The sequence below is a fragment of the Eptatretus burgeri genome, chromosome 10 (assembly GCF_056783735.1).
Source record: "Eptatretus burgeri isolate ZD-2024b chromosome 10, Ebu_testis_v1, whole genome shotgun sequence".
Lineage (NCBI taxonomy): Eukaryota > Metazoa > Chordata > Myxini > Myxiniformes > Myxinidae > Eptatretus > Eptatretus burgeri.
The window spans coordinates 90,689,782-90,715,346 of record NC_140970.1 but is presented as its reverse complement, the minus strand read 5'-3'; the positions used below and the strand labels follow the sequence as shown (position 1 = coordinate 90,715,346).

The window sequence follows — 25,565 nt, the reverse complement described above, 5'->3', positions numbered from 1 at the left end:
TGTCACACGATTTTTGGCCACAGTTTTCAAGCAATTGTTCTGAAATATATTGCGTGTGTAGGTGACTGGCCAAGGACAGCAATGCTTTAATTTTGGTGAAGATCCGAATCCGGATCTGGATCGGAGAAATTTTTTGAAGTGATTCTTCAACATTGAGAGATCGGGCCAAAAACGATAAAAAGTACAATAACCCAAATGGTTGTGGATGGATTCACACGAAACTTGGTGGACAGGTTGGGAATGCCACTACGAAGAATTGCTTCAATTTTGGTGAACATCCGAATCCAGATGTGAATACGAGACTTATGTAATTTTTAACTGATTCTTCACCATTGAGAAATAGGACCAATAACGATGTATAGCACAATACCTCAAAAAGTTGTGGACAGATTCGGATGAAACTTGGTTGACACGTTGGGTGTGTGAAAAGGACTACTTGATTCAATTTTGGTGAAGATTCAAATCCAGATCTGGATATGAGAATTATTTAATTTTGATTTTTTAAAGTGATTCTTCACCAGAGATAGTATAGGGCCAAAAATGATATATAGCATGATATTTACCTCTGCCGAAGGAGTTATGTTTTCACCCCTCTCTCTGTTACAAAATTGTATTGGACCTGATATGTTCTCGTGGATCAGGCATTACGTGGCGGAGGTATGCGCTCTACCGAGTGTCCTTGTAGTAATTATGCTTTCATGCATCACTTATAGCTTGTTTCTCGATACATCAAAGTTTATAAAAGTTCAAAGTTGCACAAGGACTTTATGGACACCATCTACAGCAAGTATATCCTGTAAATGCTGCCAGTGAGCCTCAGATGCTGTAGTCGAGCCTTCCCAGTGCACAAGAAGCATTGCTTGCAATCATGTCCTTACAATCTTTGATCATGCAGAAAACGTTCATCAATTTCAACACAGAATAACTATTTTAAGATTCTTCCTTGCTCGTGTTAGTGGGACACAGATCGTGGTTTGGTCTCAGTCTAGGTCCCACTCAAAGGTGTGAGCTTGCTGCTGGAGTAAAACATTCCATGCAAAAACGGAGTTCACCAATCTATTTATTCGGATCCAGCACAAAAAAAAAATCCATCATCTCAACATCTCAGGATAAGTAGTCAAAGAAACACCAAGAAGGTCCACCTGGACTTGAGGTGTGCGAGTGAGCACAAGGCTGCAGAACAGACTTCGTCGCTAGCTTGTAACACGGCACAAAGCAATAAAGAAACGCGTTATAACGTTTGAAATTATGCAGTGGTGCAGTCGCAATGAATTTCTAAACAAAGGTTTCAACGAACGACCTCAACTTCAACACATAATGCAACAATCGACAAACGGTTCACGACGATAATGTTGGAATGGATAAAGAGGAATGCAGGAGAGTGAACAAATCAATGTTATAAACAAAATCCAACTGGTTAATTCACTAAATTCATTCACAAAATCCAACTGGTGAGCTGATCTCACAATCTGTTTCCAGTTCATCATCATACTATTGGAACACCATGACCCCCCCGTAACTACCTATTCCTCACTGCACCCCACTAAAAGTAGTGCAAAAATCAAACGCCCCAATCTCACCTCCGCAACATAATTGACATCACGTGGTGCAATTGCTCCTCACTGCTAAAAGGTAGCGGGAAAGGGAATTGCTTGGCATACGGCACAGTGATCTAATTTTCCAAAAGCATTTATTCTAAGACACAAATTTTATTGCAAATAAAATATTTGTAAATTATCAAACGTTTACTTCAGCAGAAGTCGGAGCTCTGGTTCGTGAGGCGGTGGATCGCATTGGTCAGCTCTTGGGAGCACTGTGGGTTGAAATTCACTCGCCGTATTTGTTCTGATGACGTGGGCAACATCATACGTGGCGATAGCAGTAATTTTAATTGCACTCAAAAGAGGTGGCTAATGATTCAAGAAAATACATCCGACGATTATACTTCATGTTGGCCTTTTAAAAGCAGAGGTTTTTGTAATCAACGGGCGACATTTACCTCCAAGCTGCTACAATGGGCCAATATGGAGGAAATAAGGAAGGAGGAATTGAAGGATCGTTCAAACAAAAACAAAAAAAAATGGGAATTTTCTGAACAAAATCTGTGCTTCATCTTACCGACTAGCCTAAAGACAATACACACATCGTGCTTTCATCACCACCAAATGCCATCCTCTTCTTTTGAAACCCAAACTATCAGCGTGTGATATTTTAAATCACAAACTCGTATTGCTTGGACTTGGTCCAACAAGGTACAAACAAAAAAAAAGTTAAAGAAAATGGAAAAGGCCATAGCTGCCTTGATATACGCTCGAATCGTACGCACCGCCGTCGTGTTTTATCCAAAGTATCAGTATGCTCTACCTTCCAACAACACGAGAGCAAATCACGTATCCACGTGACACTAAAATCTATCCTCTGGTTAAACGCCTCGTGGTTGCAATGACAAAAACGACTGTGGTCCAGACAGCAAAAGTGGTTCAACTCGAAATGCCGGCCCGTGTGAGGTTGAGTTTGAACGATGTTGGTCCCATAAGCTGCATCGTGTCATCCTCGGAAGGCCAATGGCATTTCAAAGATGTAAACAAATGTTTACGTTACACATGATAAAGCCCAATATCCACAGCCGGAAAGAAACAATAGAAGTGCTAGCAAGTGGCGAGTTTCGCAGCCGTTGTGGCTTCGTGGGCAAACACGAGGACGATTTCAAAGTACGTTTGGTGTTTGGTGCAGGCCTCGCTCTTTAGTGCTAATAAAAGATAAAATTGAACCAAAGAAAGGCAAATACGAGACACAGAAAAGTGGTTTCACTTTCAGAAGGAATCACACTCGCAAAAGTATAAGAAGTGCCTTCAGTGCAAATTTTGATTGGTAAGGAGGGTAGATACAAGAGAAAATAAATATTAATAAGCAGAAGAAGAAGAAGAGAACGACCCATAGCCTGATAAATGGAACCAAAATCACAACAATATTGAACTAATTTCATTCCTTTATACCTCAACGTTTGTGTGTTTCACAATTTTTAAAAAAATGTTTTTTTTTTAAATCGAAGCCAGAAAATTTTTTATGAGCTTGTGCATTTTATGTACGTACGGTACACAAAAGTGTGGACCCGTCTTCCTCGAGTTCATTAATGGTGAGTTTAAAGACCTTCAGAGTAAACTTGATACAGTCAGGGTGTTGACGTGCAACACGTTTGGAGACGTCTCAGAGATATTAGGCAACGAAAGCTCTTCCAATGGCGATTTTTAAAGACCTTCAGAGGAAACCTGAGCTGATAAAGGTGTCGACGTGTGACACGTTTAGAGGAATCTCATAGATATCAGGCAACGTAAACGAAGGGTTAATTGGTCCAAATCCTCTGATACGTTATAATATGGGAGCAAATTGTGACATTTTCAGCCGTGATGTAGAACCGTTCTAGACTGTGGCCTGAAATGCAGTCGTTTGCTCTCGATTTTGTTTGTGTTCCAAAAACATATCAAAGTAAAAGCTAAGCGGTTCAAACCAGGTCTGCTTCTAACCACCTTTACCTACTTGTGGGAAGCCAGTTCGCATTGTGAGATTTTCAGGGTCACCGATAAAGCACTGAGCTTATCTTGCTCGTGCTCAATCTGCAAGCACTCCAGCGTACAAGTCCAAGTATTTTGGTGCTCACGCTTGCCTGTGGTTTGATAGAGCTGGTCATCTCAAAGTGTACCTGCTTTATGGATGTTTGAGAAGCCAAAATAAACACCTCAAGTGAACAAAAAGAGCTGAAAACAATTGACAATAAAGGAAGCAAAAGGCTTCATTGAAGAATATTCAACTGCAGGTTCGAAAGAGCTCGTTTAGGAACCTGACAAGCATGCTGGTAGCTGCTGGTGTTAAAAGGTGCCAACATTCCAGATGAAACAAAGTCTAAGAATATGCGCAGTGGGCAGTGCTGATGTGCTGGGCGCGACCTGCAAAACGACGTGCGGAAGGTCACGTCTTCTCCGTCATAGAGTATGCGGATAGTATGCGACTCGATCTGGCCAACACTCGGACCCTTCCTCCACAACTCGAAGACAAGACGAGCTGCATAACGAGGGAAAGGTGCATCGTGTATACCGAGTGCATTTAGCATTGGTTCCAGCGTGGTGTCGTGCCCAGAGCAGAGGGATAAACGTGGAGCAAGGTGCCCCTCGGCAATGCGCCGAAGGTGAATGGCTGTGCGATTGAGCATTGGATACATGGCAAGCAAAGCAAATCGTTGGTACATTGCGCCACGCTTGCTCTTGCGTTCCTCCGTTAGCTGATGTTGCCGAAGCACGCGAAAGGAAGCAGATTTGAGACAGCCACGATGCCGGCATGGAAGTTGCTGGCCATGACAGAACAATGCCAGCAGTGGATCCACAGAAACGGTTGATTTGGCTTGTGCAACAGAGAGATCCAGAAGCTCGGCTAAAGCCTTGTAGACGGCATCAGGGGCCTGGGCACGATTCAACATGCGCTCCTGCTCAGTACGCTCAAGGTAAAAGCCTCGTGCAGGACAATCACAAGCAATACCACAATAGTAAACGGATGCTTGACTGCGAACTTGCATTGAAGACCAGGGAAACATAGGTCGCAGGCCATAGAGCAATGCCATAGCGCTTTGCAGTGTACGTGACCTCGGCGTTGTCTCGACGAGAGGTGGTGGCTCTTCATCAGCAAAGAGGCCTCCGTGATTGGCATAGGCCTGATGCAAGTGTTCGCCATTCATTATGTGCTGCACTAGGCCTAAAAAGAGGTGCACAACATTAGTGACTTGAATCAATCGACAAGACTTGTACTTTGAAGCTTGAACAGCAATTTCCTCGGACCACAGACAAGCTATCAAGGAGTATAATAAAAAAAATTGGTATGGCTGCGACGCATTTATTACTATGGGTGAGGGGATTAAAAACTTATGATCAATAGTCCTGGAATAAAGGAATAAGTTGTAGCACACGGGAACGGTTGGATAGTGAAGAGTAGGATAACAGCATGATAACCCATAACACAAGTACACGTCGTTTTGCCACTTGGGATTCCAACTAAATTGACCCAATGCAAGGGATACTCGCCACTTCACATTCACCCAGACCGACTGAGGCTCATGACAGCAGGCTGCTCGACCAAACCACCCTTTACAACTCCATCTGGCTTGATCGATGCTCACGCCCCCATGCCGCTCAATCAACCAACGTTCGCGTCTCACAGCCCAAGTGACTGACGCTCGTGACTCAATGCAGCCAAAGCGATAAGACTCCACCTGCCCGAACTGATTGACCGACCGACTGCATGGGACCGAGAGGCTTCATAGGTCCCGACTGACCGACACTCGTTACTCCATCTGTGGCCCAAAAAGTGTTTTTACTCAAATTCCAGAAGCATTTTCAGTCAAGCTTTTCCGTGAATGTAACACTTTACTTGCTGCAGAATATAACAAAAAGAGTTTGTCATTTTTGATGATCATTTCCATGATTTATAGTATTTTTCTTTGGTGATCCAATCAAGGCCAATGGCCAGGGTCTACTGCATTTCATAAATGGGAACGGCACTCGGTACAACGCACACCTCTGCCTGGCTGAACAGTTTACATTTTGTATCCCACTGATTGACCGGATATGAATCCATACCTGAACAAAAATCGAATCGGCTTAATCTTGTCACCTCCCCGATTCATACAACCAAGTTTTGTCATAACCTGTCCACAACTCCTTGAAATATTGTGCTGTATATTGTTGCGGTTTTGGAAGACCCTGGGGAGTTACATCCAACACACAAAGGAACCCTGGAGTTTAGATATGTTGGGGGTATTTTGTTCAAGTAAATTATCTCTCCCCTGCACCCTCGATTCATTGCAGAGCTTGCTGGGTTACTGAGTCGAAGGCATTACGAAGCATTGGCCGCATCTCTCCTGACACAGCACATCACATCATCACCCCCCCTCTTCGTTCTCTACCCCCCCTCCCATTTTCATATTGGGACCAATGTAAGACCACAGGCTTACATCGGGTGAGCGAGGGGCTGCCAACGAGCCCCGCCTTCTTTATCTCTCTGTCTATCACCCTTGTCTAATTTCTTGGAGTGAATAAGTGACTGTCTAAGGGGCTTCCGTGTACAAGAGTACGACTTTCTTTTGTGGCATAGCATTGCGTGTTTATTTGTTAACATGACCATTCGTTTCCAACCTGCCCAATCACTCTTTCTCTCTTGGTTAGACATTAGTGTGTAAATCGTGGTTGGGAGTTTTGTCCCACAGTTTCGCTGCGGTCATAGACTAGCTGACGTCCAACTTACAGTTCAGCTCAGCCATTCTTCGTTTATACGAGTGAGGCATCGAGAGCACGGTTCCCTATCTGGAGGGATTAATTTGCCGGGAAGGAAACGCGGAAATTGGACGCGAGGAACCTACCTCAATTAATCGTCTCAGACGGTGTCCGTGGTTGCTTAGCAGCTCGTCGGCTTCAAGGTCACAGGTCGGGAAGCGGGTCTGAGAAGCCACTCATGATCCAGCCGGCAAACCCGTAACAATATCGTTTTTGGCCCCATCTCTCAATAGTGAAGAATCACTTTAAAAATGTCGTATCCGGATCCAGATCCTGATCTTCACCAAAATAGAATCAATTCTTCCTCGTCACACCCAACCTGTCCACTAAATTTCGTCCGAGTTTGTTCATAACTTATTGAGATATCGTGTGATATATCGTTTTTGTCCTTGTCTCTCAATGTTGAAGAATCACTTTTAAGATTCTCGTATCTGGATCCAGATCTGGATCTTCACCAAAATCTCGTCAATTCGTCCTGGTTACACACCCAACCTCTCTACCAAATCTCCTCCAAATCCATATCCAAACTTTTTGAGATCTCTTGCTCACAGACAGACATCCATCCATCCACTGGCACAATACTCTGTGCAAAGCGTTGGTGCTGCCTCAGCAGTCTCCTTGGCTATTGGGTACAATACTGGACGGGTCGCCACTCCGACACAGGATACCAGCAAGGTGGCACTCATTTTGCCGACTATGACTGGCAGAGTCAACCCCACCTGGTATTATTTCAACAGCAGAGTGGGATTTGAACTCAGGATCCTAGGATCCCAAGCCCACCACCCTAACCATTAAGCCAACACCAGGCATGCAGACGGACAGACAGACAGACAGAGACAGGAGTGAAAACAATCTCCATCCATCTTTGGTGGTGGAGGTAAAGATGATTACTGTCCTTTAATAGTCCTTTAACCACTCCCATATTAAAAATCAAAAACAAAAGGCAATGATGACAAGTTAAATGCCATACCTGTCTGTGTGAGCTGTCCAGTTTCACACTGCCTCGCTGTAGGAAACAGTGACAACAATGCCAATGCACCTTCAAGATGTGTCAGGTCTGCTTTCCTCATGTGCTGCACGAACATGGCCAGCTGGTGATGGCTTGGTTCCCTGGAGAGAGATAGGAAGGCAATCGTTTCAATATATACAACGTCGAGGCTCTTATTCAATAACAGTTTTTTTTATTAGACATTGTCATTCTATTCTTATTATTGCCGGAAAAAAAATTCAACAAAAGATTATCACAGTTGTAAAACGACTGCTGCATTCACGTGGAGGGGGACGGGGAGCGTGTGGAGAAGACAAGTTATAGTTTCAGGCCTTCATATTTATATAATTCTTAGGACCTTTTAACCACCTGCATTAAATGTTTGTGATAGGATAAAGTTGTCTGGTGTGGCCCAGCAAGGTGGATGGTCTGACTCATTTTGTCGCAGTCAGCAACGCTATCTTGTTCTGTGTCCCACGAGTCTGACCCGGCGGGAGCTCGATGAGAGGAGAGCACTCTCATCCTCCTCCACGCAAGTTGAAGTGGCTGGCCTGCAGCTCACTAGGTGTGCTGTAGTATATCCCCCAACCCCTCCCTACCTCTCTCTGGTACACCATGAGGGAAGGAAGAGAAGAGGAAGAAGCTCCAGGTCCTCTGACGTCCGTCCCCCACCCGATAAACCTTTCCGCATGGTCGCCCCTGTATGGTGGCGAGCAAGGTGGCATGCCATTGACCAACGTTACTTGGTTGCCATGGTACTGAGTGGGTCAATATTGGTGATGTCGATTGGTCAGGCCTGCATCCATGCATAAGTGCGTACTCTGCGCAATAATGGTAACTAGCATAACCCGCGCTCTGCGCGACATGTTGGGGTGGGTGTGTTTGAGAAAGGAACTGATGCAGAGTATCAGTAGTAATTTTACTTTAATGCAGTAAGTGGAATACGATTTCACTGTTTCAGAACCATTTTATTTACTTTTTTTTGTACCATGCACCTCATATGGTCTTTGAGATAATGTAAGCCGAATATCACGTTACTCGAGCGCAGAACAAAGTCGAAGATAGCGCGACACGAAACCACAAACTCGGAAATAATATATAAGATGCCTTGAGGGTGGTGAAGGAGGGTGTGGAGTCCACAAAGGCAGAGGTGCCATCCTCGATCTGATTTTCTCTGGTCGCCCCTTGACAGAGGTACGCTATGCTTCCAAGCCACATTGGTAAACTTCACCACCAAACGCTGTGTCATTCTGGGACAAACTGCCAGCCCTTGGATTATCTCTCCCAGTTCATTACGTAGACAACTACATTTGTGTTGGCCATTAGGTCGACCTAGTTTCTTTACATGCAATAAGTATTGTGATTTATTTGTCCCCTACCGGTTTAATTTATCATGTCTTCCTGTTTGGGATTTTGTGCGTGATTAAATTATTCCTAAAGACACGTGCACCTGTTTTCACCATCTTTTCCATGCACACCAATTTGGTGAATTGTAAACTCCTGGAGGGAAATAAATCAATAACAGTAATCCCTTTGTTTGGCTAATCATGCCCATACAAACTTGTACAGAACAGAGGCACGTCCCACTATCGCTTGGGTTCGACGTCCAAGTGGCTATCCATGCGGTATTAAATCCCAGGATATACAGTTCTGGTATTTAATCGCTTGCAGCTTTGAGTGAGAGCAGGACACGCGGCCCTACCTTCTACCTTTAAAGAGAACTTCACCTCCCAACTGGTGAAAATGGCAGTACGTATCCCTCAATATCTGACTTTCCTTTGTCACTAATGTTTGGTTTCACCACCTCGTCATTTTCCTCATTCATCCCAAATATCAGATGAATAGATGGACAGGCAGACTCGCCGTCACCGCATTTTGACAATGCTTTGTAGAATCAGTTGGTCTCAATGTTATCCAACATTGAAACGAGCCCTACAAAATGCCAGCTGTTGGTCCTTCGCAGTTATGCCTTTTTCTGCGCCCGGAAATTGCAGCACAATGGAACACCGAGTTAGACAGCACTGTGGTTCTTCGTACTGCCTCGTTATCTTTCACAAATATTGAACAATGATTGCAGAAAAGCCTGCACAGCAAGCAATAAAAAGAGGTACGGTTCAAAAGAACGCGACATCTATGCTACACAATTTACTATCCATCTGAGCATACCGTGTTCAAATAGCACAATGCACATCGTTTTGTTTATAACATGGTGACGACTTTCAATTATGTGCATGAGACACATGTAGGTTAAAATGGAGGAACATCAAACCACCCCCCACCCCCATTTGCCACCCTTCCCTTGCCCTCATTGTCCCACACCTTAATTACTTCTCCTTTCCCTCTCCTCCACAACTTCCATCACCTGTTTTCTCCACTTCTCTTCAGCTATTTAATGGTCCCCCTCTCCCCCCTTTTGTGTATGTAATATGTCGATGATTCCGATACAAGCATCAGTTATATCAAAGCATTCCCAAAAAAAAAAAATAAGGAAACATATTTTCGCAAGCTGCACATCAAGATTACCTCTCGGGTTTGATATCGCATGCAATATCAGGCTGGGCTACTCCAGGCAGGGAAGAGAGGGGGTAACGATCGCCGTGCCGAATCATCACAACAATGCCGGCCAGATGATAGCCTGGTGGCACGTGACCTGCAGGGCAGTGGATGGTCAAAGGGGTTATGAAGAAGAAGCCTGTTTTAATTGTTGTCACGAACTGATTGTTAAAACACACGGTGAACAAACGATGAGATTGGACAAAGCTCCAAATATTATCAACACCAAAAAAGAAAAAAAAAAATCTGAGTGCAACATGCATGGAAAAGGGGGAATGTGGTGGTCAGAAGTTGTGTATTGTGTGCATGTGTAAAAAGCAATGGGTGTTTTTTTTAATTTGTTTGGTTTTTGGGTGGGAGAGACGCATGTTACTACACGTTAGGTCAATGTCAGTGGGTGCTGCAAATTTGTCCTGCAAGCCCACACTTTCCCATTTATGATTATAAACACCCCTTCGTTCATTCCCCTTCCCTTCTTTCCACATCCACCACACTGCTTGAGCTCTGTCCCTCCATTCTATGGGGTATGTTTTTCACATGGAGAATCATACTGTAAGAGGCGGTACAGACTTTTCGCCCTTCACAGAGGTATACAAGGCAGTGTGTGCATACACTCAGATAGGTTAGAAGTGTGCAGTACTGAGTCAGCAGCACAAGCGGATGCTGAGAGAGTTGGCAGTTTTAGCGAAAGAAAGCTGAGTTGGAGAGTCAACTGACAGAGACCAAGAGCTGGTGCGCAGGATCTCCATCACCAGCTGCTTGAGTGTGCAACTTCACCACCGGCCCTCATATACACACCTTCAACACCTACCTGCACACCTTTGTGCTTGACGATACTTGCTGGCGAGCTGTACGTACCACCTTAGCTAGATTTAACTTCACCATCTCATCTCCCAAGATCTTTATCTCCCCAGATTTGCTGTTGCTGTTGTTGATTAACCCTGGTCAGTTCTGCTCAAACAGGCCTGGGGCATGGAGATATCCGATCAATCTCCCGAAAGCAACCTGGGCTGTTAGTGCCTGAGTGTTAGTATTTGCAGTACTAACTAGTGTTCGTATCTACAACCCGAGCAGATATCTTTCACATCGAAGATGTTGTGCTCTTGCCTTCGTGGAGCCAGGGCTGCACAGTCTTCCATACCGTATTTTATTGTATGTAGGGAGTCCTGGCAGAGGTTTTAAGTGTCGTCGAGTCAACGTTTGTACTGTAAAAGTTGTGGGTGGTGTCCACAGCGGAGGTGTGAAAGGTAAACACAATTAGACCTGGGGAGCAATTTTTCTAGGTCATCGATGGGTGAGGGGGTAGTGGTCAGGATACATTTTTCAAGGCTCGTCGAAGAACCAGAGCAATGAACAGATCATGATGTAACAGAACAAAAGGAACAGTAAAAAGAGGGGGGGAAACAACAACAGCAGTGTTGAAGAACAAAATAGGAGACTTGGACAAAAAAGGGATGGGATATGGGGAGGAAAGAGGGGTAGGGGAGGCTGCTCAGGGTGGAAAAGATGGATACAGAAACAAACTCTCAGGAAGAAAAAAACTAAATTTGGAAGGTGGGCTTCAGGGTGGGTGGGGATGAAGGGGGAGGGGGGTTGGGCCCAGGTTATCAATTGTGTTGATGGTGATGTGGGTATGGATGTGTTTTTTGGAGTCATCGTTGATCGGTGGGGGGGATGTATTGAAGGATGTCGTTGTGACATCTTTGTGATGTAGTCTTAATGTGGTTTGGTGTCGGTGGGTGGTAAGACATGTGGAAACATGGGTGATTATGGTTAGCACTTGCGGCTGAAAGTAACTGCACACCTCTTATGTCCAAGTGGTCTTTCATTTTTATAGCGCGGCGACATCGCGCCGTTATATAATTGGCTATTCTGTCCTGTGTCTTCTGTCACATCTTCCGTCACACTTATGGCCGCATACGTCCCTTTGATCTGAGCGCTATAAATAGAAATTTGTTCAACGTCACAACTCTTCCCATCATGCATGCTAATTCACCGTGTCTACATTTAAATTTTATAACTGCAAAATTGCTTCATCATTCTTAACCGAGACTTTTACTGCCCCCAGCCGCGTGATACCAAAGTATTCGCTTCTTGTTTTACATTTTTCTTTCTTATGTGTGTCGGTGTTCGATGGGTGTTGTTTATGTGCAACCTGTGATGACGTGAAGGGCTTTGTTTTGTATAGTCTGTAGGGTGTTAAGATGTGTGTTTGATAGGTTGGAGGCCCAAGATGAGGTGGCATAGTCAATGGCTGATTGAATGTATGGATTGTATATTTGTCATGTTATTTCTTTGTGGCATCTGAAGTTGGTGTCTGAGTGCCATAAGTGTGTTCAGCCTGGGTGTGCATATTTGTTTAAAACATTTGTGATGTGATCTGAGAATGACATGAATATGTTAAAAGTGATGCCTTTTATTTTTGTTTGGTGTGTGTGTGTGTGTGTGTGTGTGTGTGTGTGTGTGTGTGTGTGTGCGTGTGTGCGTGTGTGCGTGTGTGCGTGTGTGTGTGCGTGTGTGCGTGTGTGCGCGTGTGTGCGCGTGTGTGCGCGTGTGTGCGCGTGTGTGCGCGTGTGTGCGTGTGTGTGCGTGTGTGTGCGTGTGTGTGTGTGTGTGTGGCAAAGGGATGTTGTCCAGTGTGATGCGTGGTACAGCTCTATGTTCCTTGGTGTAATTTGTTAAAAGAGTGAATGTTGATTTTGAAGGAGCTACTTTTAGTCTGTTGATGGTGAACCAGGTTTGTAGGGTGCTGAGGAAGCGTTATAAATTGTGCTGATGTTGCTCTGGGTAGAGGTGATGGTTATGTCGTCTGCATTTGAGGATATTTGTAAGTTCTTGGGTGGTTTTGGAATGTTGTGCACTAAAGGATTAAACAGTGTAGGAGAGAGGATTGAGCCTTGAGGGATTCCATTAGGAAAGTATCATGTGCCTGATGACTTTCCATTAAAAGTTACGTATGTATGACCGTCTGCAAGATGGGTAGCTGGCAAGCCAGCGTTTGGTGGTGTGGTGCACATTTGTGTTAAGTGTTTTGTTTGTGAGTAAGAGTTTTGGAAGGTCGTTCATCAACGCTTTGCTGATGTCTGTTAGTGTGAGAGGAGTGTGTTTTTGGCTGTTTTCTACTGTTGAAGGCATCAAAGGTGTTTTGTGTGTGGTTTGTGAGGAGAGTGGTAGTGGAGTGACTTGGTCTGAATCTGTGTTGGGTGTGCGAGAGTGGGATGTGAGGGTTTGTGAGTTTAGGTATTAGGCATTCTGTAAATTTGGAGGGTATGCAAAGTAATGTGATAGATGTGTAGGAGGCTGCTTTGGTGGGTTCTTTCTTTTGTTTAGGGAAGGCAGTGATTTTACCTAATTTCCAAATTTGGGGAATTCGAGTGTTGGTAGAAGTTGCTTATATTTGTAAGGGCAAGTGGTCCAGGGTGTTTGAAATGAAAATTGGAGATGTTGTCAGGGCCGGTAGCCTGCGAGTGTTTTTTGATGTTTTTGATTATTTTTGTTGTTTCCTGTGGAAGTAAATGGCATGATGGCGATGTCGATATGGTGGCAGAGTTTGCGGCTTGTAATACTTCTTTCCACTTTTCTGGGTCCGATGTGACTTGTGTTTGTGTAATGGTCTATGAGGATGGTGGTTTGGCTGATGGTATGTTGGCTGTGGGCGTTATGGTTACGTGTGAGGGTATCATGCTGCTGTTTATGATTTTTTACAAGTGTTTGGGATTAGTTGATTGATCTTGTGTTTGTCGAAAGGAGTGCCAGTTTTGTGTTGTTTTTCACAATATTTTGTTGTTGATTTCCATGTTTACTGTTTGAAACCTTTCTCCTGTGTCTGGTGCTTTGGGTGGTCTCATTGTTTGATGAAGTGCGATTTCTGGCGTGTCTGGTGTTATGTAAATGTTTACGATGTTCATGTGTTCTTTGTGACTCATTTTAATTCTGAAAAGTTGAAGTTGGAGTGTGTTGTCTGGTGGTAGAAGTGCTTTTATGTCTGGCATGAAACCTGTGCATCTAATCGACTTGTGTATGTGTGTGATTACTCTGATGGACTGTTGTGCTGTGGAGTGACATTGAGTAGAAGCTCTCAAGGTGTGTAAAATACTCTAATGGCTCAGCATCTCAAACAACCTCTGACAGTCTAGCCTCACACCGGCCTTCACGTGGAGAGATTGTTCTCACTAATGGATGTGGAGGTGAAAAATGAATCACTGGCATCTAAAAAAAAAGTTGCTTTGGGGATTCATTAGCCTTGGGAGGTAGTTCATCAAGATAAGGAAACTCTCAATCTAAATCCACCGCTGCCTTGCAGTTCAGATTTTGAAAGCTAAGGCTAAGGGTTTTACGAGGTAAAGGCAGCAACACTTCTTCAAGGAGGTGGCCTTGGAATCTGATCAGGGATCTGAGACGGAGACTCAATTCCTTTGGTACCAAGTCTCTTCGGAGAATCCTTAGCTATTGCTGGTTGGACTGTGTGTCCAACGAGCGGTTGCTGAAAGAGACTCAAATGAGATTTGTTACCTACATAGTCCGTGAGCGTCAGCTGTGGCTGTATGGACATGCGGCTCGTTTTCCTGACGCTGATCCTGCTCACAAGATTCTCTCAGCGAGGGAATCCTCCTCCTCTCTCATCTCTCTCAGAATCTCTCATCCTCCTCCTCGTGAGTGGAGGAGGCCAATGGACCGACCACATACCTCGAGGTTGCAGCAGGTTGATCAGCATCTTAAAGAGATAGGGATGAGCCAAGCATCTGCCTGGAGGATGGCCAGATGGAGGCCCCTGGAATACCGGCAGCGGAAAGTGGACGCAGTGACGCGCTACTCCGGCGCATGCTCCCACACCTGACCTGACCGGATGGGATAAAAGCTTCAATGAAGCTGTCTGCCAGAGCTTCGGTAAGCAGATAGGGATGTTTGGGGAAATCTGATCATGAATGTCACCAGAAGTTGAACATGACTTGACGGAACTATATCACAATATGTATGTGATGAGGCATCGATCTCTGCCGTCTGGTCTGTCTGTGTGTATCGGGGATAGTTTGGGTGGTTGAAGTTTTGTTTTTCTGGTATGCTTTCGTTTTTTTGTATGATGGCTATGTGAATGTTTGTGAGAATTAAATGTTTAAGTTGGATGACCTTGCTGATGTGGCCACCTGTGTTGTTTTGGAGGATATTAAGGTTATGTTTGCTTTTTGGGGTTGAGATGGTGGTCATGTATGGGGTGGAAGTGATAATGGTGATAAGTTTGGGAGATATGTATGTGCATCATTGTTTGGGTCAGAGTTTGGATTCAGCTGAAAGCTCAACCACAGGTCCATGCATGTGCGTAGTCTGATAATTTACAGAGAGGGGTACAGGCTAGACAAAGGTACAGAACCATTTGGCATACCTTGTGTAGCGGATGGAACCCCTTCTAGCCCTGGAGCTAGTGATGCGAGTTTTAAATGTTGGGAAAATGTATATTGTGGTGGGCCCCGGTTAGTTTTTACATCTCCGGCTCGAAGGAGGAAAGAGGGGAGGGCTGCCAGAGGGAGGTCACTCCCCAAAGAAGAAAAAAACTGTTTGTTGTGAAAATGCGATGCATTTGTGAGTATGATGGATGATGATTTGAGCATTTGTGCGTGAAGGGTCCGTGTGGAAGATGACAGGGAGTGGGCCGGTCCATGAGCCCCATCTGCACTAACCGTGGCCGCACTACCCCGGCAAATCCGGGCAGCAGGGAAGAGTTTGGTTATACATGACCCCATCTTGTGTTGGGGGGTAGAACCACTGCAAAGAGGTATCCCCGACTGTTGCTGCTGTTGGTGCTCCTGTTGTTGCTGCCCTCACTGTTGTGCCTTTAATCAGCCAATATATTTATTATTGCAAAGTGGTAGCGTGCTCACGCCGAACTTGCATATTTGTTTGGTCTGCTTTGGTGAAGTACTGACTCAAATCCAGCTGAATGGTGCAAAGGTAGCACACTTGCCTTTGAACCGTCAAGTCTGGGTTCAAACTATCACACCAGTCCTTTGCAGGCAGGGTATTGCATCAAAAAGTGTGCCATCGATTAAATGGTACGTTAAGCTGAGGACCCATCTGCTCGCATTAGCAGGTGGACTTTAAAGATCCCATGGTATACTTCAACAAAGAGTGGGCGACTTACCACCAGCACCCTGTCCAAATACCAAACTCCTGCCCTGACTAGCTCTACAAAGTCCAACCCCTGAATTGCAGCTCTGCACTCCATCACTTATTCTGAGCCCGAAGCACGGCTGGGTTAAATAACGACGACAGACAAAAAAGCGACTCCAAGCTTTTCACCTGACGATGCACAGGCAAAGCATTGTAATGTCGATTTCATTGTCCCCCCCCTGCCCCCTCTCTGACAGGGACCTCAAGTATCAGCTCCTTGTTGGTAATTTGCATTAAGCTGGCTGTCCATTCCATGTTCACAACTCCCCATGAGTTCTGCATTTTCTTCTCAGAATCCCCTTTACCATCAGCAAGTCAGTGTTTGAAACACTATAATCAGGATTGCCACACCGCCACATCTTCCGAAGGCAACCACAGTTACTTATTAAACAAACAAATGTGTTTGGCTTGACACCTCTTCCATTCACGATTAACCCTTTTATTTTTAAATCGTACATTTTAAAAATAAATTAACAGATTAAAATGAAATCTTTTTAAAAAAACATACCTAGACTCCTGATGTACCAAAAGAGTGGCATGAAATAGAAACAAATGTACCTGTGCATTTAGAAGAAAAAACAAAATTAAAAAAAAGAAAGATTCAAAAACTACTCCTCTCGAAGGAATACCTTTGAAAAAATGACATCAAAACAAGCAACAATAAAAACTTTTCATCACGTTGAAAACCCACCAAATTTAGCACACCTACGAGTGTGTTCAGAAGTACAGCCCTGCAACGACTTACCCTCAAGACCTTGCACAGTGTGGTTAGGCCGGTTGCAGTATCGATGCGACTCGTACATGGCATCTAACTCGGACGGTGGAATCACCAGGTCCACCAAGACACGCTTGCGCAGCTTACCCTGGTCGCTCGTATACAGACCGGCAGGCAGCGGCAGAAGGTGCACTGCAAACGGAGAGGAACGGGGTTCAAGTTTCTAAGACGAACTTGGATCTTGTTTCAATCTATATATTATGGAGGGAAATTATCGTTTATGTGTGTTGTAAGTTTCATCTAATGCTCCAAGATGATTTGACCAAGGAAGCTGAAACTTTCAGAGATTACTCAGGACACCTTGACGGCGTGTTTCCTGAAGCTTCGTTTGATTCCATAAAGTAAAAAAAAAAAAAAATTTGGCTCATCTTGGCATTTTCTTCCTTGGGGGGGGGGGAGTGGGGGTGCAATTATGCAAGAAATATAACCATGGTGTATCAGTCTGTTGCCTATATACCACCCATATAAAAGGGATATGTCAGAGGAACACATTGCATGCTTGGACCAAGATCGCCCATCGGGTGGGTACTCCGCTATGGTATTAGTGATCAAAGATAATTACATGCTCCCCCCCCCACCACTCCCACAGAGAGTGGGTGCTTCTCGTATCTACAATACAGTAACATCATGTGTGATTTAGTTCACAGATAAGATCAACATGGCTGAAGGACACGTGTTGTATGGAACGAGATAATGCAAAGAAATGACAGCATGGTGGGTGTTGGAAGAAAGGAGAGAAACTTACAGAACTGCAGGCTCAGGCTAAGCACTGCAAGAAGTGCAGCAAGACACAGAAGCAGCACAAAGCGACTTCGGAAACCCATCATGCCTGGTTACACCTCGCCGTAAAACGTGACGGCGATCGCTATTGCATCGTCATAAGGTAGGGCATTGGATCTGCACACGCCGACAACCACAAACACAGCATGAGGTTTTGTATTCAAGTTCATCGCCAATTCACTTGGGGTTAAACTAATAACAACCATAATTGCGCAGACAAGGGGAACTCAACACAAAGAACAAATGGCACTCAGCCCATGAAGTGGGTTTCAAATTAAGAGATCTGGATGCAGCATGGGAATGAATTGTACAGGAGGGAAAAAGGAGGTACAAAGACAGCTAGGGATGAGGCGGGCAAGTGATTGGTGAAGGAAAATGAAATTAACAGCTTCGACAATTTATCTTGTATAATTTGAATCCCAAACTGTCTTCAATTTCATTAGATTGACTACCATTTCTGCCTGTGATCTTTTCTATCCCAATTAACGCTCCGATACATCCAGGACCTCTCTCTCAGGTTACTCCGTTCCTCCCGCCTCTCACTCATTCTCTTGCTCGTCACGTTCACCTGTTGTCCCACCGTTTGCAAGTTGCCTTTCTTCCCTCCGTCACGTTACCTTCCGACTCTTTCATGAGCCTAGAATTTGAATTTAAATAATTGTTATTTTTGCTGGAAATCAGTGGTAGACATGGACTACCGTTGATGTACAGCTGTAGAAGTGAATGGGAAATTCACTAGTTTCATAAATGAACAAAAGTTCACATAATGTTTACGAATACTTACCATCTATTATAAACCACTGGTTGATCCGATCGATCAGAGTGCACAGAAGATAGTTCCAGGAAAAGAGCGATTTGAACTCTGGACATTTTCAACTCCGACTTAAGCACAATTTGGCAGACGACAAGAAGAGCCATTGAGTGAAGGTACAAGGGACAAGCATATGAGACAGGAAAATAAATGATCAACGATGGTGCTTTGGGACTCACTGGTTCCCGAAAACAATTGTTGGTAGAAGAGTAATAAACCGAGCAATGCCTGAGAGTCCTCATGGAGAATACAAATTCAAAAAGGTATTCGAGTTCAAATTCAAAACTAGAATGGGCACACAGTTGAGCGCATACCTTTGCCAATACTACATTTTGCCCCCCCCCCCAAAAAGCCGTTGATTGTGAGGGTATTTAACCCCATACCACATCTGCCATCTCATATGTGTTATGATGGCTTAAAAACATTAAATTTCCTGCTGTTTGACACTGATTCACGTACATTGTACAATTTCTGTATGAACTCCCTGACCTTTTTGGGTGTCGGTGTCAAGTCAATCTGATGACAACTGGTCACATTATAAGAAATCAAATATTACACATCACAGGATAGGGAATTGAATTCTAAACATTTTGAATCTACTTACATGCAAATTGTATAAGAATTGACCGCGTTATGATAATAAAGGTCGTTGACCCCCCTGACCTTTGACCCAAACCGCTAACAAAAGTAATGACGTCATTGTGTCATATCGTATATCACAAGATTGGGCATTGAATTCACAACATTTTGGCATTGGTTGCATGCAAATTGGATAAAAATCGACCGCACTATGGCAAAATGACGATTTTGACCTTTTCATGACCTCAACCTTGACCTTTGTACTCTTAATTTTGTAATTGGTATTAGAGTGTGGGGAACAGAACAGTCAACATTTTGGTGTTGGTTTCATGCAAATCGGATAAGAATTGACTGTGTTATGACTAAAACCGCACATTTTGCAATGTCGTGACCCCCCCTGACCTTTGACTCCCAACCGCTAATAAGGGTCATTAGGTCATTGTGTCACGTCACATATCACAAGATGGGGCATTGAATTCTGAACATTTTGGCATTAGTTGCATGCAAATTGGATACAAATTGACCGCGCTATGGTAAAAAGACGATTTTGACCTTTTCGTGACCTTGACCTTTGACCCGATCGCTCCCAAAATCTAATCAAATGGTCCTCGGATAATAACCAATCATCCCACCAAATTTGCTGCGATTCAGTTCAATACTTTTGGAGTTATGCGAATAACAAACAAACAAACAAACAAACAAACAAACAAACAAACACACATATTAACAAATAAATAAATAAATAAATACACAGCGATCAAAACAAAACCTTCGCAACAAAGTTTGCGAAGGTAAATATATCAATCCAGAAGTGCAAGGTGGGACAAGGAAGTCGCAACCAATAGTGCAGAGTTATACTTTAAGGAATTGGATCGTGTTTTGTTTGTCTGAGAGTGAAAGGAAACTCCATGGGTACTGATATTACACAAACTACAGAGGGGGTTACGAGACAACAAACGCATTTTCACCTGAACACTGGTTCCAAAACCAAAGCTTACATAAGACAGACAATAATGGGTGATGGACAAGACGGACAATAATGGGTGATGGATAAGACAGTCGAGAAGGGGTGAGGGATAAGACAGTCGAGAAGGGGTGAGGGATAAGACAGTCGAGAAGGGGTGAGGGATAAGACAGTCGAGAAGGGGTGAGGGATAAGACAGTCGAGAAGGGGTGAGGGATAAGACAGTCGAGAAGGGGTGAGGGATAAGACAGTCGAGAAGGGGTGAGGGATAAGACAGTCGAGAAGGGGTGAGGGATAAGACAGTCGAGAAGGGGTGAGGGATAAGACAGTCGAGAAGGGGTGAGGGATAAGACAGTCGAGAAGGGGTGAGGGATAAGACAGTCGAGAAGGGGTGAGGGATAAGACAGTCGAGAAGGGGTGAGGGATAAGACAGTCGAGAAGGGGTGAGGGATAAGACAGTCGAGAAGGGGTGAGGGATAAGACAGTCGAGAAGGGGTGAGGGATAAGACAGTCGAGAAGGGGTGAGGGATAAGACAGTCGAGAAGGGGTGAGGGATAAGACAGTCGAGAAGGGGTGAGGGATAAGACAGTCGAGAAGGGGTGAGGGATAAGACAGTCGAGAAGGGGTGAGGGATAAGACAGTCGAGAAGGGGTGAGGGATAAGACAGTCGAGAAGGGGTGAGGGATAAGACAGTCGAGAAGGGGTGAGGGATAAGACAGTCGAGAAGGGGTGAGGGATAAGACAGTCGAGAAGGGGTGAGGGATAAGACAGTCGAGAAGGGGTGAGGGATAAGACAGTCGAGAAGGGGTGAGGGATAAGACAGTCGAGAAGGGGTGAGGGATAAGACAGTCGAGAAGGGGTGAGGGATAAGACAGTCGAGAAGGGGTGAGGGATAAGACAGTCGAGAAGGGGTGAGGGATAAGACAGTCAAGAAGGGGTGAGGGAAAGACAGTCAAGAAGGGGTGAGGGATAAGACAGTCAAGAAGGGGTGAGGGATAAGACAGTCAAGAAGGGGTGAGGGATAAGACAGTCAAGAAGGGGTGAGGGATAAGACAGTCAAGAAGGGGTGAGGGATAAGACAGTCAAGAAGGGGTGAGGGATAAGACAGTCAAGAAGGGGTGAGGGATAAGACAGTCAAGAAGGGGTGAGGGATAAGACAGTCAAGAAGGGGTGAGGGATAAGACAGTCAAGAAGGGGTGAGGGATAAGACAGTCAAGAAGGGGTGAGGGATAAGACAGTCAAGAAGGGGTGAGGGATAAGGCAGTCAAGAAGGGGTGAGGGATAAGGCAGACAAGAAGCGGTGAGGGTTGACAGTCAAGAAGGGGTGAGGGATAAGACAGTCAAGAAGGGGTGATGGATAAGACAGTCAAGAAGGGGTGATGGATAAGACAGTCAAGAAGGGGTGATGGACAAGGCAGTCAAGAAGGGGTGAGGGTTAAGACAGACAAGAAGGGGTGAGGGTTAAGGCAGTCAAGAAGGGGTGAGGGTTAAGGCAGACAAGAAGGGGTGAGGGATAAGACAGTCAAGAAAGGGTGAGGGATAAGGCAGTCAAGAAGGGGTGAGGGATAAGGCAGTCAAGAAGGGGTGAGGGAAAAGGCAGTCGAGAAGGGGTGACGGATAAGACGGTCGAGAAGGGGTGATGGATAAGACAGTCAAGAAGGGGTGATGGATAAGGCAGTCGAGAAGGGGTGAGGGATAAGACAGTCGAGAAGGGGTGAGGGATAAGACAGTCGAGAAGGGGTGATGGATAAGGCAGTCGAGAAGGGGTGATGGATAAGGCAGTCGAGAAGGGGTGATGGATAAGGCAGTCGAGAAGGGGTGATGGATAAGGCAGTCGAGAAGGGGTGATGGATAAGGCAGTCAAGAAGGGGTGAGGGTTAAGACAGACAAGAAGGGGTGAGGGTTAAGGCAGTCAAGAAGGGGTGAGGGTTAAGACAGACAAGAAGGGGTGAGGGATAAGACAGTCAAGAAGGGGTGAGGGATAAGACAGTCAAGAAAGGGTGAGGGATAAGACAGTCAAGAAGGGGTGAGGGATAAGACAGTCAAAAAGGGGTGATGGATAAGGCAGACAAGAAGTGGTGATGGATAAGGCAGACAAGAAGGGGTGATGGATAAGGCAGACAAGAAGGGGTGATGGATAAGGCAGACAAGAAGGGGTGATGGATAAGGCAGACAAGAAGGGGTGATGGATAAGGCAGACAAGAAGGGGTGATGGATAAGGCAGACAAGAAGGGGTGATGGATAAGGCAGACAAGAAGGGGTGATGGATAAGGCAGACAAGAAGGGGTGATGGATAAGGCAGACAAGAAGGGGTGATGGATAAGGCAGACAAGAAGGGGTGATGGATAAGGCAGACAAGAAGGGGTGATGGATAAGGCAGACAAGAAGGGGTGATGGATAAGGCAGACAAGAAGGGGTGATGGATAAGGCAGACAAGAAGGGGTGATGGATAAGGCAGACAAGAAGGGGTGATGGATAAGGCAGACAAGAAGGGGTGATGGATAAGGCAGACAAGAAGGGGTGATGGATAAGGCAGACAAGAAGGGGTGATGGATAAGGCAGACAAGAAGGGGTGATGGATAAGGCAGACAAGAAGGGGTGATGGATAAGGCAGACAAGAAGGGGTGATGGATAAGGCAGACAAGAAGGGGTGATGGATAAGGCAGACAAGAAGGGGTGATGGATAAGGCAGACAAGAAGGGGTGATGGATAAGGCAGACAAGAAGGGGTGATGGATAAGGCAGACAAGAAGGGGTGATGGATAAGGCAGACAAGAAGGGGTGATGGATAAGGCAGACAAGAAGGGGTGATGGATAAGGCAGACAAGAAGGGGTGATGGATAAGGCAGACAAGAAGGGGTGATGGATAAGGCAGACAAGAAGGGGTGATGGATAAGGCAGACAAGAAGGGGTGATGGATAAGGCAGACAAGAAGGGGTGATGGATAAGGCAGACAAGAAGGGGTGATGGATAAGGCAGACAAGAAGGGGTGATGGATAAGGCAGACAAGAAGGGGTGATGGATAAGGCAGACAAGAAGGGGTGATGGATAAGGCAGACAAGAAGGGGTGATGGATAAGGCAGACAAGAAGGGGTGATGGATAAGGCAGACAAGAAGGGGTGATGGATAAGGCAGACAAGAAGGGGTGATGGATAAGGCAGACAAGAAGGGGTGATGGATAAGGCAGACAAGAAGGGGTGATGGATAAGGCAGACAAGAAGGGGTGATGGATAAGGCAGACAAGAAGGGGTGATGGATAAGGCAGACAAGAAGGGGTGATGGATAAGGCAGACAAGAAGGGGTGATGGATAAGGCAGACAAGAAGGGGTGATGGATAAGGCAGACAAGAAGGGGTGATGGATAAGGCAGACAAGAAGGGGTGATGGATAAGGCAGACAAGAAGGGGTGATGGATAAGGCAGACAAGAAGGGGTGATGGATAAGGCAGACAAGAAGGGGTGATGGATAAGGCAGACAAGAAGGGGTGATGGATAAGGCAGACAAGAAGGGGTGATGGATAAGGCAGACAAGAAGGGGTGATGGATAAGGCAGACAAGAAGGGGTGATGGATAAGACAGTCAAGAAGGGGTGAGGGTTACGACAGTCAAGAAGGGGTGATGGATAAGACAGACAAGAAGGGGTGATGGATAAGACAGTCAAGAAGGGGTGAGGGATTAGACAAGAAGGGGTGAGGGATAAGATAGACAAGAAGGGGTGAGGGATAAGATAGACAAGAAGGGGTGAGGGATAAGATAGACAAGAAGGGGTGAGGGATAAGATAGACAAGAAGGGGTGAGGGATAAGATAGACAAGAAGGGGTGAGGGATAAGATAGACAAGAAGGGGTGAGGGATAAGACAGTCAAGAAGGGGTGAGGGTTAAGACAGTCAAGAAGGGGTGATTGATAAGGCAGACAAGAAGGGTTGAGGGTTAAGACAGACAAAAAGGGGAGATGGATAAGGCAGACAAGAAGGGGAGATGGATAAGGCAGACAAAAAGGGGAGATGGATAAGGCAGACAAGAAGGGGTGATTGACAAAGCGAAAGTGAGGGACAATGGAAACTGGGACAAGATTCACAGAGCACCTGCTGTCTGTTCAACAAGGACATTTACCGTCTCGCCGCCATCACCTGTTTCTTCCCTTTGTCCCGATCTCATGGTTCTCAGCACAGTTGTCGTGTCTCGGGAAGCCACCTTTGGTTATCTGTATGGCCCCGCACAGAGGACGCATCCACAGCCAGACGGTGCACGACAGCAGGGTCACTCATTCTTCTTATTCATTCACCTTGTCGAACTAACGGCCTTCCAGCAATTAATTCATTCAAACGATCAAACCTCACCTCGCCTCGCAAACGAGCCAAGGACAAAAATTCCGCCTCAGATAACGTCACCGATTATTTTAAAATTAATTTATAATCTTTCACTAATAATAATGCTTCGCTTGGTGTTGTTGTTTATTTCTGGTTAAAAAGGCGATTACTCTGATCCTCTCACACATTACTACATTAATCAGACGTCACGTGTCATTTGAATGCTTTAAGAAGCCAATGAAGCACTACACACACATTCTGCAATGCAAACTCGCAGTGCGTTTGGAACGATCCATTCTACACACACGTTCACTGCAGCACTTCCTCGTCATCTACGTGTTTGCTCGTTTTCCGCTCGATATTCCTCATACAATTTAAATCGATCATATAACCTCCTTCATTTTAAAAAATTATATCCAATCCCCCTTAAAAAAAATTACAATGAGGTGGCGATTGGACCAGTGTCGCTAACAAACATCCTTCATACACCACCCATTACTTGCATCGATCGCTCATATCGTTATGAAAACAACTGCCGTGATGTCGGGGTCACGTGATGAATTACGAGCGAGTGGCGGCGTCTCCGCCACGTTTTTAATTCGAGTCTCTTCTCAGCGAGAAAATTAAAATCTCATTTTAAGTCGTAATTCCGGCTCCGTAAGCTTGGTGGTGGCTTAACGGTTTGAGGTCCTGAGTTCGAATCCCGGCATTTATTTTCAATATTCATTCATTCGATTGAAGGAATAAAGCCAATAAATTTTCATTCCTATTATTCATTCATTTCCGTCGTTCGTTAATTCCTGTGGCAGGGGATGCCATTTATTTATCCCAATCGAATTCCTGATATAAATGACTCCAGGAAAAGAAGAGAAAAAAACAACTGAATTTCCTGTTCGGATTGTTTGTTGTTTATATTTATTGTTTCGTTTGTGGAACGTTTCTTTCTAATTATACTTCAGAGAACATCTGAATTGCTGTGAAATTGCTCCGTCTCAACACGCGTCTTCTGGTCGAATGGTTTGCATTAGCAGGAACAATCGTCTGGGTGGCAGACGGACGGTTGTTCTTTGCGGATTCTGCGTTTTTACAGTGCGAGACATAATCCGTGGCGATGCTCACCATAACAGCCAGGAGGTGTGATTGATGTTTAAACGACGACGTATGTGTTTATTGCTGGTTGAATTATTTATTTTTTTGGTATGCTGTCCTGATGAGGGCAAATAAGTCCGAAATCTGGATCGCCGGTTCCGTTTGATGTTTAACTGATGTTGATCATGTAACTTGTTGGTTCACGAGTCAGTAAGTGACCACTCTTTTCGTTATGGG

The 25,565-nt window shown here is 45.0% G+C and overlaps 1 protein-coding gene across 2 annotated transcripts; it reads right to left on the bottom strand.

The window, feature by feature from the left end:
* Window positions 1-1,043: 1,043 nt before the first annotated feature.
* Window positions 1,044-24,552, bottom strand: PXYLP1 (2-phosphoxylose phosphatase 1). Of its 2 annotated transcripts, none has more exons than XM_085899347.1 (6): window positions 24,043-24,552; window positions 17,544-17,695; window positions 16,769-16,930; window positions 9,829-9,955; window positions 7,288-7,427; window positions 1,044-4,743 (listed from the first exon to the last, which is right to left on the bottom strand). In XM_085899347.1, exons 2-6 carry the CDS (start codon window positions 17,623-17,625, stop codon window positions 3,791-3,793), a joined length of 1,464 nt encoding a protein of 487 aa, XP_085755473.1. In that variant the 5' UTR covers window positions 17,626-17,695; window positions 24,043-24,552; the 3' UTR covers window positions 1,044-3,790. The 2 variants fall into 2 exon arrangements, with proteins under 2 accessions (XP_085755473.1, XP_085755472.1); XM_085899346.1 differs by having other exon boundaries at window positions 24,060-24,550.
* Between the last annotated feature and the right edge of the window lie 1,013 nt (window positions 24,553-25,565).